The sequence below is a fragment of the Epargyreus clarus genome, unplaced genomic scaffold, assembly GCF_041222505.1.
Source record: "Epargyreus clarus isolate Ecla_fem2 unplaced genomic scaffold, WU_Ecla_fem_2.2 ptg000025l, whole genome shotgun sequence".
Classification (NCBI taxonomy): Eukaryota; Metazoa; Arthropoda; class Insecta; order Lepidoptera; family Hesperiidae; genus Epargyreus; species Epargyreus clarus.
In genome coordinates this window covers 2,908,245-2,927,194 of record NW_027332232.1, presented here as the reverse complement: position 1 = coordinate 2,927,194, position 18,950 = coordinate 2,908,245, and the positions used below count along the sequence as shown (strand labels likewise).

General features: G+C 37.2%; 1 protein-coding gene across 2 annotated transcripts; it reads right to left on the bottom strand.

The window, feature by feature from the left end:
- Positions 1–1,687: 1,687 nt before the first annotated feature.
- Positions 1,688–15,648, bottom strand: LOC140752731 (phenoloxidase-activating factor 2-like). 2 transcript variants are annotated; one of them, XM_073087066.1, is made up of 10 exons: positions 15,547–15,648; positions 12,322–12,437; positions 11,237–11,311; positions 10,122–10,215; positions 7,311–7,640; positions 6,585–6,714; positions 5,980–6,085; positions 5,249–5,427; positions 4,095–4,265; positions 1,688–2,973 (listed from the first exon to the last, which is right to left on the bottom strand). In XM_073087066.1, the coding sequence occupies exons 1-10, from the start codon at positions 15,549–15,551 to the stop codon at positions 2,785–2,787; spliced, it is 1,395 nt and encodes a 464-aa protein (XP_072943167.1). In that variant the 5' UTR covers positions 15,552–15,648; the 3' UTR covers positions 1,688–2,784. The 2 variants fall into 2 exon arrangements, with proteins under 2 accessions (XP_072943167.1, XP_072943168.1); XM_073087067.1 differs by lacking the exon at positions 6,585–6,714 and having other exon boundaries at positions 5,980–6,074.
- Between the last annotated feature and the right edge of the window lie 3,302 nt (positions 15,649–18,950).

Here is an 18,950-nt window from a genome sequence, read left to right as displayed (position 1 = left end):
CCTAATCATCGATTATGTAAGGTGGCTAGTTCTTTCATGGGTCAACTGTATTCGCTACTATAATAAAATACCTGACCACATTTTGAATCTCACAGAAAAAAAGTTCAAACATGTCGTTAAACAAACGCTATGTAAAAAAGCGTCCTATAAACTAAGTGATTATTTGACTGACAAAACGGTGTGGTCTGAAGTAGTTCTAGCTCCACATGTAACATTAGGTTAAGTTTTGTAAAATACATTTTTTGTAAAAGATGTGTGTTATGGTGTTTCTTTCGCCGCTTCTTCTCCATAACGAAACACCTTGTGAAGTGGTGGTAGTTGTATTGACATTCAAAAAGTGCTCTGTAAAGAACCTATTTTGAGTAAAAATATTTGATTTGATTTGAATCGTGAATCCGGATAAGGATCCGGATTGAGGGCCGGATAATAGAGTTTCTACTTTAAACTTATTGGCATCAACCAAATAACATGCAAATTGTATGCATGCAATCTTGCATATATAATACAAATTATTAACAATCACGAATTCATAATCATTCTAGGAATACCAAAATAAAACCTGTCTTGTCTGAGAGATTCATATCTGGTTGCACACACACATATCCATGCACACATACACACTAGTATTTATATATAGAATATGTAAAATACCACATTACCTTTGAAGGTGGTAGAACTCTGTAATTCGACTCCGGCGGCACCACTGCCACACCTATTTCTGTTAGAACAGCAGTGTTAAGCGCTGCTGTGTTCTGGTTTGAAGGGTGTGGTAAGGAAGACATACTTTCCGGAGGTATAGCGGCACATCTGTGGCCGACCTGAGGTAGGAATCTAATCCAATCTGGGGGTATATAAGTCCATGAGCGGCACGTCACTTACCATCAGGTGGACTGCATTTATTTTAAATAACCTTTGAACAAATTGAACAGTTCTTATTCTACCTTTCCGAATTTTGACCATCTACAACCCATTACTGTCCCACTGCTGGGCACGAGTCTCCTCTGATAAAGAGAAGGATTAGGCCATAGTCCACCGCGCAGGCCAATCGTATTGGTAGACTTCACATACCTTTGAGAATCTCTCGGTATGCAGTATGGTATGCATGCTCAGAATTAAAAAAATATTTATTTTAATATATTGTACATAGTAAAAATCAATTCTTATAATTAATTATGTGATTAACACTCTCTTTTTATATTATTTTGATGTTTACATGTCTATTAAGTTCATTATTTATTTATCATAAGCCATATATTATAATAATTAAAACACAGTGATATCCCGATATATTATAATAATATTTTATTATTTTCTTTCTTTTTTTAACAACATATTGTGTATATAAATAGAATTAATTGTATTATTTTTGTAAAATAATTTATATCTTTGATAGATTTTTTTATATATAATGTGGGAGTAGCAGACGAGCATGCACTCTATCTGATGGTAAGGGGTTACTGTCGCCCATGGACATATGTAATCGAGCCCAGATAAGATTAGATACTCCTACGTGAGATCCACCACTGATGCGTCTACGCCTGAGGACTAAGCTGGAACGCCTCGGAAAGGTATGTCTCCCTTCAAACCTAAACACAGCTGTAAATAGTGCCGTTATTAGGCAGAAATGTGATTCGGAATTACTGTTTTTGTATATTATAAAGAAAAACCGAGAGACAAATAAAGCCAATTTCCTTTACAATATTTATTGGTGCTAATTATAATCTCAAAATATACAAGCTTAAAAAGAATTTTAGTACGGTCAATTTAGATATTGTAATAGCAAAAATTCCGGGAAAGCTAAATTTTCGTAGAGACCTTGGATTTGCCACTACATGTACAGTGTCAAAAGTCCCCATCGATCCAATGTGATCGAATAATAGATAATAAGATAGAAGAATAAATAATAGAAAATAACATAATAGATAATCATAAGAGATAATCAGATTGAAGTAACAAAAAATAAAACGACAGTAGAACTCAATAACCAATATTAATAATCTTCATACTATTAAATAAGTATTGTCTCTGTAAATAACATTATAAAGGTTCGTGGAATAGTCCTCCCGGGGAAAGCACGTTAAAAAACGCGCTAAGTACGCTATTTCAGGTGGTGTCGATATCGTGTAAAACGTAATTCTTACAAGCGCAATATCTGAATAATGATTGGTTTTAAAGAAAAGAATTATAAGCACTATTGTATAGAGAATTTTAAGGGCTAAAACTTTGGCCTGAGGTACTTTTCGTTAAAACTTACCGTTTTCGAGAAAAATCCAATTTATTAATAAACAAATTAAATTAAATGAAATAAGAAAATAAACCCAAGGTCTCTACGGAAATTTAGCTTTCCCGATATTTTTGTTATTTGACCACTATTTTTATGGCTAAATTGACCGGGCCAATTACCATTTTACGGGGTAACACTTAGTTCACATGTAAAACTTTAAAAACAGAAATATTTTTTGTTTCTAAAAATACATTATGGTCACTTAAAATAAGGAAATGTAATTTTACAAAATAAAGTTATGTCCGTAAGTCGTGGAAGTAAAATGTAATGGTTATATGTGTGTGTGTACGTGCGTGTGAGTTTGTTTGTGTATATACTTATGCATGTGCGCGCCTGTGTTTGTGTGTGTTTGTGCGTGCGTGTGAGTTTGTTTGTGTATGTACTTATGTATGTGCGCGCCTGTGTTTGTGTATGTACGTGTGCATGGGTGTGTGTGTGTGTGTGTGTGTGTGCTCGCGTGTACTTGTGTGTTCGCGTGCATGTGTCTGTGTGTGTCAATGTCAAACTTCAGGACCATTGACTTGAATTGTATGGGACTGATCGTCGATCCCTTCCAGCTGCATCTTCTCATTAACCCAGCTTCTTAGATGAGGTACATTCGCATACACTGTAGGTATTAACGGGGTGGTACAATTTAATCTGTACGAAGACAAACCATACACCGCGTACCGTACCTTGCTTCCCGTGGTCTGGTAAAAAAAATATAAAAATTATATAATTAAAAAAACTTAAAACCACGCCAAAATCGCACGAGGAAAATAAGGCTAGACTTCCAATAAAATTGTACAATACTTTTTATTGTACAATTTGATTGAAAGGCGCTCTGACTACAAACGAGCAATTATATTGCACAATAATACGAACTGCACAATGTTTGTATGGACATTCAAAAAGTGCTCTGTAAAGAACCTATTTTTAATTTTAAAAAAATATTTGATTTGAGTAAAAATATTGAGCAACACTGACCCTACACGATGCAATAAAAATATGGTGCAATTAAAATTAATCTCGCTCAAACTTTCGTCCAATCTGGGCGCAATTTTCAATATGAACCCTAAATGGTCAATAATATTGCGCAATTCGCAATATTGCACAATAATATTTTACGTTTGCTCGAAAACTGTAACTGTTTAAGGTTTTGTTCACACAGCGCCGCCGTGGACCGTACTGGAACTAAAATTCCGCAGTATAAGGGTCGGTACATATCTGAAGGAAAATGCGTCACGTATCATCGGTCGCGTAGCACCAGAACAGACAATTATATAATAAAACATTCAACCTTTCACACCTAACCGATGATGCGTTAGTGCGTCGAGCATACGACGTCTGTTCAGTTTCCGTCAACGCATTATCAGTCGGTCGGCCACGCGCCATATGTATTATGACATTTTTGACATGCAACATCAGCAGATGTCGTTTGTGAACAGGCAAGACAAGACGCGTAATGTGGCAGGTCTAATTTAACCGAATATACGCGACCGATGATACGCTCGACGCATTTTCCGTCACATACTCGTATGTACCGACCCTAAGTTTCAAAAACCTAATTTAATTTAATTTCTGCCTAATAACAACAGTATTCAGCCCTGCTGTGTTCTGATTTGAAGGGCGAGGAAAGGGAGACATACTTATCCAAGGCGACCCATCTTAGTCCTCAGGGGCAACAACGGATCTTTGGCCGACCGCGAGTAGGAGTCTAATCTTATCAGGGGTTGATTATAGATGTCCATGGGCGGCCACTTACCATCAGGTGATCTGCATGCTCGTCGGCTTATCCTTATAAAATTATAAAAAAAATCAAAATTCTTACAGTCACTGGGCAGACTAACGGCGCCCCGCCGTCTACCGAGCAGGTCTGCACCCCCATCTCACCCCCAGCGCATGTCAGGGACTCATGGAGCTTAAAAGGACCCAAGCCCATTCTACTGTTAGCTATAAGTAGGCGCTGACATCTGTCGTGTGCAACAAACTGCATCTTCAACTGTGAACAGAAAACATTTCATAATTATGTGAGAATTGATGTATTTTGCCCCGGGCGGCAACTTTTGGGGCGGCAAAATGTAATCGCTACTATGATAATTTCCCGCGACTCGTTAAGAGGCGGCGCTTCCTGAATCATGCTATCGAAGTTTTGTCAACATGTTGCTCTGACTGTTGGAGTACGGCAAGTGTCCGGGCTACAACACCTGGCCCATAGGGAGCTCTTGCTGTATTCAAAAACCAAAGGGACGTATATAGAGCGATATAGTGGATATTTTCTAGATTTTGATACAAAAATATTTCTCACACTTCATACTGACGTTATTTTCCGAGGTCCGAGGTTTTATACCCAGGCACACATAATTTTTTCAAAATTACGTGCATATTGGTAGATTTCACGTACCTTTGATAACATTTTTTAATCTCTCAGGTATGCAGGTCACGATTTTTTCCTTCACCGTTGAAACAAGTGATAAATAATTACTAATACGCACGTAACGTTGAAAATCAGAGGTGCCTGGGTTTTGAACCTCGGACCTCTCGATTGGACGTCGCGTTTTGCCCAATAGGCTATCACTTCTTTGTCCCTGTGTTTCCGGGACTAGAATAGGACTACGGTATCCCCTGCCTATCATAAGAGGCGGGCGGCAAGACTGGGAGTTCGAACCGTCCAAGCAACCCCGGGAAGGATGGCGGTGTGTGTCGCATACTGTCTTAAGCACCAGGTGTGCGGGAAGAGCGTAAACTGCTCCCCCCAGGGCAAAGCCCGACAGGGGCCTCGCGCTCAGAGCACATCGGTTGTGTTCCATCGGAGATCCCGGAGTTCTCCACTACGCACTGAGGACGGCCACCGGGGAGATTTTTGTGCGTCAAAAATCCTACATAACCCAGCGTTGCTCCCACGGCGTCGGGTATTTTTTGAAGGTTTCCCCCTCGTTAAAAAAAGGCTATCACAGCTTATATATGCCTATATATATTTCTTACCTTTCTTAAAACAGAAGCATACTCTTTCTTCCTGTACTGCCTCCCCCACCCCATTCCGAAGCAGGCTGTGTTGTCTGTTGGGAGGTCTGTAGCGAGACACGCTATCCCTATGTGGGGGGCCCTTTCTAGCTGGAAGGGCGTCTCCAGGATGAGCAGCGCGATGTTGTTGTAAAGTGACGCTAGGAAAAACATATCAAAAACGTTTTTAGCACAAGAAATTATTAGAGAAATTTGTCTTACTTGCCCGTTTAAATACACACTAAGACACGGCCTATGTTACTATTTTTATAATATAAGAGTAGCAGAGGAGCATGCAGTTCACCTGATACTAAGTGGATACTGGATACATATGGACCTTTTTTGTGTTCACGAGGGGGAAATCTTCAAAAGGTACCCGATGCCGTGGGAGCGCCACAGGGTTATGTGGGACTCTTACCGCACTAAAACCCCCCCGGTGGCCGTCCTCGGCGCTGCGTAGAGGACTCCGGGATCTCCAAATGAACGCAACCGAAGTCCTCTTAGCGCGTTCTTATATTTAAAATTCTCGTGTCACAGTTACCGTACTCCTCCGAAACGATAACGATTTTCACCAAATTTTATATGCATATTCCGTAGGTCTGAGAATCAGCTACTATCTATTTTTCATACCCCTAAGTGATAATGGTTATTCACCCTTAACATATTTTTATTTATGGCAACACAACGTATAAAAATACAACAGAAATACTTACGTCTATAATATTTTTCATGTAAATAATACTTTTTTACGTTTCGTTCTTGTACTGGGTGCGGTTCCAGGGTGGCTTGCGTGTCATATTCACCCGCTCTGCATTTTATCTAAAACAAGTTTTTTTTTCTTTTTATAATATAGGAGTAGCAGACGAGCATACAGTCCCAGGCGGACTGGTAAGGACTGCCGCCCATGGACATCTGTAATCAACCACAGATAGGATTAGATATTCCTACCTGAGGTCGGCCACAGATGCGCCGCAACCCCTGAGGACTAAGCTGGAACGCCTCGAAAAAGTCTTTCCTCTTACCACATCCTTCAAAACGGAACACAGCAGCGCCTAACACTGCTGTTATGAGGTAGAAATAGGTGCGGCGTGGAAAATAAATGTATATATATATATATATATATATATATATATATATATATATTTATATATATTACTATTGTGGGGGCCTCTCTTTTGTGGAGGCCCCGGGGCTGCCGCCCCGGTTTCCCTCTCTTAAATCCGGCTCTGCAAGTAAGTGTCTAATGTCTCTGGCAAGAGGATTAGGATTAACCATTAGATAGATTGCTTATTAATAACGGGCATGAATCGATACTTACCTGGTTAGGGGATAATAACTTCCTTTTGATAGTTAGCGTATGGGCAACTGTGAGTAACACTGAAGGATGGATCAAAGTGCCTCCTCCGAGGTAGTCAGACTGGGACCACACAGCGCTGTTATCTGTTTTTCTAGACGAAAAGTATATATATTTAAAAACGCTCAATCGAGATTCAAAAAATATATTTTCTTCCATTATCATCAACATTTACAATAATTCATCTTTATCCAATAATTTAATCATGGGATCGGATCGGATAAGTATATCCACTAACTTGGTATATTCTAAAAATATAAATAATAGTATAAAAAACTAAAAAAAAACACACTCTTATTGCTAATCGAACATAAAACTAGAAAATTAAGAGTAAAGAGTTTCGATTCAGAGTAAAAAGCGTGAGGTGCTTGATTTTTTAAATGTTACAATAATTCTATTGGCAATTATTTATGAAAGAATTATGAACCGCAATAAGTGCAGTATTTCTGCCAAATAACAGCAGTGTTAGGCGCTGCTGTGTTCCGTTTTGCAGGGTGTGGTAAGGGAGACATACTTTTCCGAGGCGTACCAGCTTAGTCCTCAGCTGTGGCCGACCTCAGGTATGTCTAGTCTTATCTGGGGTTGATCACAGATGTCGTTGGGCGGCATTAGCCACTTACCATCAGGTGGACTGCATGCTCGTCTGCTGCATGCTGCATTAGATTTGTACTCTTACCATAACCAACTTACCTCATAACAGCCACCATCCATGGAAAATCTCCATACTTAGCCATCGTGACCATTTGTTCTGGAGTTTGCTGTGGGTTGTAACTTATATCAGGGTTATTCCAGCCACATTCTGCATTTATCTCTTTGTCACCTTCATTACCAACGCTTCCCGATGTTTCGTCACCCGTGTAAGCCTCAGTAACGTCACTTCTCGATTCTATGTCAACTTCATTACCGTCGTTTCTCGATTCTATGTCACCCTCGTTAACATTACTTGGCAACTCTTGTGTGATTTTTACATCGTCCCTTTTGCAACAAACGTAAAGGAAATTCGAACATATCGGTGTTGTACTGAAAGGGAAAGGTCTAAATAACTCATAATGGCTACAACTTTTTACTACCAGCTTTCTATACAAGGTGTCCCGTAAGTACCACGACAAACTTGGAGAGAAGGTTAGGGTCTGACCTCTCTGAGAAAAAAAAATACCTTAATAAAAGTCACACCGTTTTTGCACTACCGATTGTTTTTTATATTTTTTTAAAATTCAGCCCTCTTCATTTTCTTCCGTTAACTGCGTGTACAAATTTGGTGATGCAGTGTTATTTTTTCTGTTAAATACTATCAGATAGTTGGTTTTTTACAACTGAAGAAGGATATTTTACTGTGTCTAACTAGTCAATAATATAATTTTGTACTGTTTCACACATTGCGACTTGGTAGCAAGCGTAATTTAAATAAAAACTCGATCATTACGTTTTAGTTGGTTTCAGTCCGTTTCATGCAAAAAGAGCCCTAACTTTTTTGACGTGACAACGTCTTAAATTAGGTTGCGGCTGGGAGTCACTTATGAAAAAGTGTAACGCCCGGTAACGTTACGATGAGTCACCGAACGAGAGAGAGGCCCGCCGAATGCCTTGCGTCTCTCTCCCACTCAACTATGATCGGTCTGCCGCGCGCGCAGCACTAGAGACTAAACAAAATATATTTCTATAGTTAAAATTTGTGCAATTCTTATTTTCATTCAATTCCTTGTTCCTATTGTGCAATTTAATTATATTCATATCAATAAATATTCTACCGAGAAAAAGACGTTGTCACGTAAAATCTTCGCCCGTAAAACCGACTTTACAGGCAACCATTTTTTTTATTCAAATTTAAATAGTAAGTGGTACCTTTCTGAAATCTCTATTAACTAGAGATATTTTTAGAGCAATGTGCACTTATAGTTCAATATATTTTTTTTACCGCAAATAGTCAAAGTTGGGGAAAGAATAGCAAAAAAATGAAAATCAAAAAATAGCTCTACTTTTTTCATGGTTCCTTTACAACTTTTAACCGATTTACATTTCAATAGGTTAGACCAAATATCTGACAGTATTTAATAGAAAAAATAAACACTGCATCACCAAATTTATACACGCAGTTAACGAAAGAGGATGAAAAGGGCAGAATTAAAAAAAATATAAACAATCGATAGCGCAAAAACTTACACTTTTACTAAGGTATTTTTTTTCTCAGAGAGGTCAGATCTTAACGTATCTTCTCTCCAAGTTTGTCGTGGTACTTACGGGACACCCTGTATATACGAGTGGTAACAGAGGAACATGCAGTTCACCTGAAGTTACTGCCGCCCGTGGACATCTGCAACCAATCCCAGATAAAACAACATTCTCACCCGAGGTCAACCACATGCGCCGCTACCCATAACTAAGCTGGAATACCTCGTAAAAGTATGTCTCCTTTACCACATCCTTCAAACCAGAACACATCAGCGCTTAACACTGCTGTTCTGACAGAATTATGTGTAGTGGTGGTGGTGTCGGAATCCATGGGAGAAGTTCCAACGTCCTCAAGGGTAGCGTTTGCTACCCTCAGGAACCTTATCTTATCGGGTTTGATAACAGATCTCCATGGGCGGCAGGCACTTTCCATCAGGTGGACTGCATGCTCGTTTGTTCCTTGAATAATATAAAATACGAATATGCCTTCAGTTTCACCCATGTTTCAAAAAAAATCGGTTGTCTGTAAAGTCGGTTTACTGACGATAGTTGAACGTGACAACGTCATATGAAAATACTGATGGAATGGTTGCATTTTTCAAAAGAAATTTGTAAAATAATAATTAATTAATTAATTAATTTTAAACTAATAATTTACTTAACACTATCAACATTTATCAATAGTATGACATAACCTATAAACTCAGTTTCTCAACTTTTGTGTCAATCTAACAATTAATCAATCAATCATAGTTTACGATAATGAAATATCAGTGTACAATTATTTACCTTTATTGTTGTAGTTGTTGTAAATGATAAATGACGAATCTAAGCACTCCATATTTTCACTACAGACACAGCTGACGATACTTTAACCACACGTGTGAACTTGTATTGTGACGCTTTCTTGTTTTTCCAACGCCAAGAACGTTCGAGAAAGACAAAGACAGAGACACAAGCATGCGCCGATTCAATGCGCCTAATTCTCTAGTGCTGCGCGCGCGGCAGACCGATCATAGTTGAGTGGGAGAGAGACGCAAGGCATTCGGCGGGCCTCTCTCTCGTTCGGTGACTCATCGTAACGTTACCGGGCGTTACACTTTTTCATAAGTGACTCCCAGCCGCAACCTAATTTAAGACGTTGTCACGTCAAAATGTATACCTTATTGGAGTAACAGTGGCGCCATCTGTCGAAAAATGGTCGTACCAACTCTGAAATCTTCGTGGGCTCATGCGCAACAAATTGCTAAAGATCATCACATGATCAAATGCATAGTTTATACTATTAATGACATACAGACAAACATTCATTTATATCTATATATAGCTTACCTTAATTCCTCATAGGGGACTTTTGGAACGCACCTATGATATATAATACAAATGCCGGGTTCCATATCTGTGGTCGTGCAATCGATTGTTTCCTCTAAAATATGAAATGAAATATTTCATCATCATCATCATCAACAACAAATTAGTGTTCCCCTGCTGGGCACGGGACTCCTCTCAGAATGAGAAGGATTAGGCCATAGTCCACCTGGCCAAGTGCGTATTGGTAGACTTCACATACTCGTACCTATGAGATTTATTTTATATAAATCTCTCAGGTGTGCAATTTCCCCCACGATATTAAGCAAGTGATAATTAATTTCTAATACGCACATAACTTTGAAAAATCAGACGTGCGTGCCTGGGATTTGAACCTCGGTCCCCTCTTTCCAGAGGCCAAGTTTCTTAACCATTAGGCTATCGCGCCCATACTTTTTCCACAATTATACTATTTACTGTTACTTAATTCATTCCTAGATTGAAAATTATTTTCTACTTTTTAGTTGATTTTATCATTAAAGTGTGTTTTAGTTTTTTTAACTATATTTGTTTCATTAATTTTTAGTATTCGTTGTTATAGCGCCCACCATTATGTATCCTCTGTAAAAATTTTAAGTGTCTATCTATTACGGTTTAAGAGATAGAGCCCTGTGACACACGAACAAACAGCTGAGGATTCCGGTTTACCCTTTGAGTACGGAATCCTAAAAAATCATTCTACAAGAGGGCATTATAGATAAGTTTCAGAATATTTGAGTTGTAGAGAATTAACATTATTATTTTCAAAACTAAAAATCACGCTAAAGCAGTTATTTAAACTAAACAGTAATAATGTTTGGAATCTAGTAACTTTGCGATGAACTTTCTCTAAGGCGTTCGAACAATCTCGCCTCGTAAATCATTAATCCTGAGGATGTTGATAAGGACAATGGTACAAAATTATTAAAATCGTGTATTGTCATCGGTTTTTCATAATTCTTCAAAATTTAATTAAACTGAACGTTCAAAGTGGATAGAAATCGGGTTCAAAGATTCCGTTACTATTACGTACATACATACATACATACATACATACAACCCAAGCTAATAAAAGCGTGTTAAAAAAGGAAAATACAAACCGACATAATCTGGAGTTAAATTTACTTCTGTCTTGTTATTTCCAGCTTCAGGAGTGTCAGCACATTCCGGCTTATCTGAAATTAGATTTTATGATTAGGTAAGCGAAGGTGGTAGAACCCTTTGTGGTTCGACTCCAGCGGCACCACCGTCACTCCTATTTGTACCTAATAACAGCAGTGTTAGGCGCTGCTATGTTCCGTTTTGAAGGGTGTGGTAAGGGAGACAGACTTTTCCGAGGCATTCCAGCTTAGTCCTCAGGGGTAGCGGCGCATCTGTGGCCGACCTCAGGTAGGAATATCTAATCCTATCTGGGGTTGATTACATGTCCATGGGCGGCAGTAGCCACTTACCATCAGGTGGACTGCATGCTCGTCTGCTACTCCATATTATGTATATAAAAAATATTAGTACGACATCTCGAAGTAAAAAAGAGTTGGACAGGATTGCGGCAATGGGCCCTAGTAGGTATTTTATAAGCTAACTTATTGAAAAGAGGAATACAATCAATATCAATCAATACCTGATGGTAATGGCTACTGCCACCCATGGATATTTGTAATCAACCCCAGATAGGATTCGATATTCATACCGGAGGTCGGCCACAGATGTGCCGCTACCCCTGAGGACTAAGCTAGAACGCCTCGGAAAAGTCTGTCTCTCTTACCACACCCTTCAAACCGGAGCACAGCAGCGCTTAACAATGCTGTTATGAGGCAGAAATAGGTGTGGCGGTGGTGCTACCCGAGTCGAACCACAGAGGATTGTAAATAAAAAATAATGATATGTAAAACAATATTACATTTTTTTAATATTCTTTTAAAATGTTATGTGTTAATCAATATTACTTATATTTTTATATTGTACTAGCTGACCCGGCAAACTTTGTACCGCCTCAAAATCTATTTATAAAATATATTTCATATAAAATATAGCCTATGTTGCTCGTGGATAATGTAGCTTTCGAATGGTGAAAGATTTTTTAAAATCGGTCCAGTACTTTTTGAGTCTATTCATTACAACGAAACAAACAAACAAAGCTTTCCTCTTTATAATATTAGTATAGAAAATAATAATAATTACGAACCTGCTGCAGAATTGGTATCATTACAAGTAACCTCCGAAATAAGATGAGCTGTTGCGTCATCAACGCTGTCACAGTTTACAGTTAACCCCTTAAGGGCTAAAAGTAGTAAGAGTAACCTGAAAAATAAAACTAAAGTATAGGTACAATAAATAATAGTTTTAAAAAACTAAAAAAAAACTAGAAAATATTTTTTAATGACCAAAGAGTTTAAGAGTAAAGAGTGTAAGGTGCTTGATACTTTAAATATTACAAACATTCTATTGGCAATTATCTATGAGAGAATAGTTATGAACCGCAGTAAAATGAAAGAAATTTTGTAATAACAATTATGGTATCAAATTGAATTATCTATAAGTTTGTTTTCATAATAACAAAGTTAACAAGTAATTAATTTAAAAAATCAAAAACCCGACTGCACCAAAAAGGCGAAGTAGAATTTCCAAAAGCAGTGAAATAGGCTTTTCATTATTTTTATCCAGAAAGCCAAATACAAAGTTTCATAGTAGGTGTCTGCTTCTAAAACAAAACGATGTTCAAACAATATTATCCTATTTTATCCTCGTAGTGCTCATTTAAGCTACATAAAGTCATATACGCTATATTAGTCAGACAGTCATCTCGATCAGTATATTCGAGTATATATGTACTAGCTGACCCGGCAAAGGTTGTGTTGCCATAAAAATAAAATGTTAAGCTTATGTTAGACCTACTGAATATGCATATAAAATTTGGTGAAAATTGGTAAAGCCGTTTCGGAGGAGTACGGTAACTAACATTGTGACACGAGAATTGTATATATAAGACTAGTGGTGCCCGCGGCTTTGCCCGCATTTTAAAGAAATAATATGACGTACATAAAACGGAAAATTTGTACCTGCATTGGAATGACAGTGGTGCCATCTGTCGAAAATTGGTCTTACCAACTCCCAAACCCTCGTGGGCTCTCCGACAACAACTTTGCTAAAGATCATCACTTGATCAAATGCATAGTTTCCGATTCTAATCGAATTAAAAATTAATTAAAAAAACCTTTTCCAAGTTTCCAAAAGTATTTTTATTCATCTTTATATATATATTTCTTATGTGCATATGTTACTGAACTCCTCTTAAACGACTGGACTGATTTTGAAGAAATTTGTTGTGTGTGTTCAAGGGGACTTAAGAATGGTTTAGATTCACAATTTAGTCCGTGGGAAAAGGTATTTTTTTAATTAATTTTTAATTCGTAAGTAGTTGTTGATTTTGTTGATGTTTCACATTGGATTCGATAGACTTCGCTACCATCGCAGTTTCAAATATTCTATCTATTTTTCAAACCCGTAAGTGATAAGGGTTGTTCACCCTTAACATTTTTTTTATTTATATGGCAACACAACGTTTGCGGGGTCAGCTAGTTTTAATATAGTTATTTTATTACACGTCGTTTACGTATCATCACCCCAACGCCATCTATTGTTGAGATTTCGGTTGTATTTTTTTCCTTTAAATTCTTAATGCCGCTGGCACGCTTGGCGTTTGCCACAAACTACAAACTTGTGGTTTGCACAAGACCTGTGCTACAAGCGCTTCAAATATACACAAACTGAGTCAAATTCTCCTTCCACACATTTGAATTTGTAATAGTTTGGCAAGCGAGCCTAAACAATAACAATATCACAGTACAAATATGGACATACGTGATACGCTATACGCTCGTAATTTTTAAAAGTTTGCGGTAATAAATACCAATAATAATAAATTCCTTTTATAAATCGCAAGGATTTAAAAAGAAAAAACAAACAAACAAACAAAATAGCAAACAAATAGCAAAGCAACCACTTGTTCTGTAGCACTACCATGAGTTTACAAAAGTATTACTCGCTAGCGACTGCGTAAAATAAATGTATGAAAAATTGTACAGCGCCTCTGGTGGTTACTCGTAGAACTAAAATCCGTAGTGTGAGCCACTACGTAACTCGATACGTAAAAAACCTATCGAAATCACATCGCTAGCGAATGTCATTACGATGTATTGCCATACAAATTCGGTCCCATGAGTCATTAATTTGACAGACGTTGTCAAGAAATATCGTAACGATAGTAGTTACTCGTATGTTATTCACTAACAAAATGACAATAGTTTTCTATTTACAATTTCTATAGTGGCGTTTCTATGCCAACTCATGGTAGTGCTACTGATGCGACACTCGCTACTGCAGCACTGCGAAAACCGCTTAGGGGCTTCGTCGATGTGCATGTTTGTGTGTGTGTGCCGTTTCGAACGCTTTGTAGGGAGTTTCCATACTGTTCCATACTTCTACTGTGACAATATTGTGTACCATCATATATATACCTACTATATAAATAACGGTGAGTAATACACAGAAATATAAATAAAGTTTATCGTTCAACAGAGTATGCGTTTGACCTTTATAGTATGAGAGACAACTATATGATTATGTCTATTTTTTTATCAATACGCTTTATTTGTATTTTCGTCATCTAACCATTATATACAAGTCTGCCATTTTGAAAGCAAAACTCTTTTTGCTAGTCACTTTTAATATGTTCTCTATTTTAATAATATAGATTCAGCATACGAGCATGCAATCTATACATACAAATAAAATTGGAATGTCTGTTTTTAATATTGAAATAACCGCTTTTTACTACATGCATATACATACGGTACATACACCAAAATAACATTTTTTTTTTAATTTCTGTCTGTCTGTCTGTCTGTTTGTTCTGGCTAATCTCTGAAATGGCTGGAGCAATTTCACGGGACTTTTATTGGCAGGTAGCTGATGTAATAAGGAGTAACATAGGCTACTTATATATTAGAACTAGCTGAGCCACAGTTTCTTTTTAACGTGGGTGAAACCGCGGGGGAAAGCTAGTCTACTATAAACAAGTGGTCACTGCCGCCTATGGTCATCAACCCCAGATAAAATACGAGTCCAAACCGAGGTCAGCCATAGATGCCGTAATAGTCCGCGTAAAATTGCTAGTCCGCTCTGAATATAGAAATGAATCGCGTCGCCATAGCAAATTGTATGACTACACCTGCTCGCAACTTCAGAGCGGTAGCAGTTTGGCGCTGACTATACTAAAATACCGATAAGCCGTTTAAGCTTCAGAGCGTGCGAATAAGACAAACACTCCGCGAATCTCTAAGATGACGTCACTGAACATGTATTTCTGGGCAAATATTATTTAATTGTATCAAAACATTTAATAACTTACCACATTGATTACGGAATTTCACAGAAACAGCGCAAGACAGCTAACCGGTCCTTCCAGCTGTCTTGCGACTGACAAACTAAACTAGTACCACAAAATAAAAACAACAGAAGGCAATCTCATGCATGTATGTTTCTTATACCTACGCTCGGCCATCGCGCTAGGGTTGTATACTTTAACTGACGCACTCATACTCCAAACAACGTATTCTACAATATTAAAACCTAGCAATTAACTTAGTTTTACAATACAAATAGTTTTCACAACAAAAACAAAACACACAATTTTACATTTTACAAATCCCTAATAACTTCTAAATGGATTACCCTAATTACACAGTTCCTTTTTCCCTATCAGTTTTAGACCTAAACCTACCAAATGACATTAAAGACAACACAATACCTATACAAACAAAAAAACATATTTTCCACTTATGTAATTTTTGGTGGTGTGAATTAACCTTACAAAAATGTAGTTTGGTTCGTTTATACTGATTCAAAATAGGAAACTGTTATATAAATCGAGCTTAGATAGCCACTTTAAAACATATTCTTGTCATGATCACTAAAAATATCAACTCCTAGTGACTCGGTTCATCAGCAAATACCGAATTACCTCTCTAAAAAATGGTAGATCAAAAAAGGAAAAATCACAGTTTAATGTTATGAAATGAAATATATTTATTTTGTTTAAGCCAACGACGGCACTTACAAATTGTCAGTTACAATATTTTCTTAACCTACTACCGGATCGGAACACGACCTCTACTGAGAAGATCCGGTAAGAAACTCAGTGGGTTTGTCTTTTTTAATTTTAAAAATTATTATTCTCTTTTTCATTTTTTTTAAATGCCATTATTTTCACAATAATTAACAAAGCATTAAATATAAACAGCCGTGCACTGCACAATAACGGTAATGTTTTTTTTGCTCCATTTCTTGCATAAAACAGTTTCAAACGCGTGTCAGAAGCGGATTGACAGTCGCGCACGTACGCGCCCGAGTCCACCCGAGATAACGTGTCGGTGAGCGGTGTCTATGTGTGCGTTGCTCGAGGCCGCTTTGTATGAAGATTGCCTTCTGTTAGTTTTTACTTTGTTCTAGTACTTAAGCGAGCTTTGTGTTATCAACTTCGTGACGTAATCTAAGGTTGCCCCCAGACCTACAATAACATTGTCCAATACTTTTTATTGTACAAGAAGATTGAAAGGCGCTCTGACTCCAAATGAGCATTTATTGCACAATAATACAAATTGCACAATATTTTCGTGTTTAGTCAGAAAATAGTATTTATTGAGAATAGTTCTCTCCATAACGAAACACCTTGTGAAGTGGCGGTAGATGTATTGACACTCAAAAAGTGTCCTGTAAAGAACCTACTTATCTATACTAATATTATAAAGCCGAAGAGTTTGTTTGTTTGTTTGTTTGAACGCGCTAATCTCAGGAACTACTAGTTCGAATTGAAAAAAATCTTTTTGTGTTGAATAGACCATTTATCGAGGAAGATAGATAGATCTTTAGGCTATATAACATCACGCTGGAACTACATATTAGGAGCGAATAAATAATGGAAAATGTGAAAAAAGCGGGGAATATTATTCATTCTTGAGGGCTTCCGTTGCGTGCGCTGCGAAAACGGTTCAAGATACCAAAAATATATGTATGAAAAAATTATTCCTCTTGAAATGATCTAAAAAAATGTCCGCAACAATATACGTTTATCTTTTAAGATTAACTCACTAGAACCGTTTTTATGGTAATCCAATTTGGTCGAAATTAATGCATTATTTGTTAAGAGTTGTATCATCGTAATAACACTAATATTTATCCAAATAAATGTGTTGTTGATTAAGAGTATTTAATTGTGAACAAAATTGTCTTTGATATCATTTAATTTCAATGAACATCTTAGAAGATATTACAATTTTAAAATAACACCGATATAAAATAATCGAAATATATATAACTCAAAGGCACAGCCCAAACCACTAGACGGATGGCGTTGAAATTTGGCATGCAGGTAGATGTTATGACCTAGGCATTTGCTAAGAAAGGATTTTGATCAATTGTACCCCCAAGGGGATAAAATATGGGATGAAAATATTACTCCGTAACGCACGCGAAGCCGCGGGCAAAAGCTCGTTTTTAATAAAAAAAAATTGAATTGATTTGATACTGACCCTACACGATGCAATAAAAAAATATAGTGTAATAAAAATTAAAATCGCTCAAACTTTTGTTCAATATTTGCGCAATATTCAATATTAACCCTGTATCAGTTCTGATACAGGCCGCTAGGGGCGCTGATTGGAAATTTATGGGCAAATACGTAAACAAATACAAAAACAGTCATTTTTGTAAAAACGTAAAAACTCATACTAAGGGTACAGGCCTATTGTTATAAGTGGAAAACTATATAGATGACACTACTGTGTCTAAAATGCTAAGCTGGCCGGATAAAAAAAAGCAATGGTTAAAGACCTCGATGACGATAACAAAAATGACAAATAAGAGAGATGGCAGAAACACTATGGCGTCGTTATTGAAAATTGTTCTTTAGAATTGGCTTATTGTTTACTAGCTGACCCGGCAAACGTTGTGTTGCCATATAAATAAAAAAAATGTTAAGGAGAACAACCCTTATCACTTACGGGTTTGAAAAATAGATAGAATATTTGAAACTGCGATGGTAGCGAAGTCTGTCGAATCCAATGTGAAACATTCCAAAATCAACAACTACTTACGAATAAAAAAAAAAAAAAACCTTTTCCCACGGACTAAATTGTGAATCTAAACCATTCTCAAGTCCCCTTGAATACACACAACAAATTTCATCAAAATCAGTCCAGTCGTTTAGGAGGAGTTCAGTGACATACACACGCAGATAAGAAATATATATAATTATATATATTGTTATTTATTATTATAGAAATGCCTGTTGGATATGTCAATGTTGTAATATTACCGCACCATTAAATATTGTTCTGGTTCTGGTCATGTTTCCTCTATTTTATCTCTGATTTTAAGTCTATTTTATTTGTTAACAAACAATAACCATTAGCCTAGTAGTTAAGAAACTCAGCCTCTCGATCGAGGGGTGCGAGGTTCAAATCCAAGGCCTCTGATTTTTCAAAAATTATGTGCGTATTAGAAATTAATTATCATTTGCTTAAATGGTGAATGAAAACATCGTGAGAAAACCTGCAGACCTGAGATATTTATAACAAAAGATCTCAAAGGTATGTGAAGTCTTTCAATACGCACTTGACCAGCGCGGTGGACTATGGCCTAATCCTTCTCATTCTGAGAGGAGACCCGTGCCCAGCAGTGGGACAATAATGGGTTGAAAAAGTCTAAAATTCGTCTCTCGGTACCACCGTCTCACCTATTTATGTCTAGTAACAG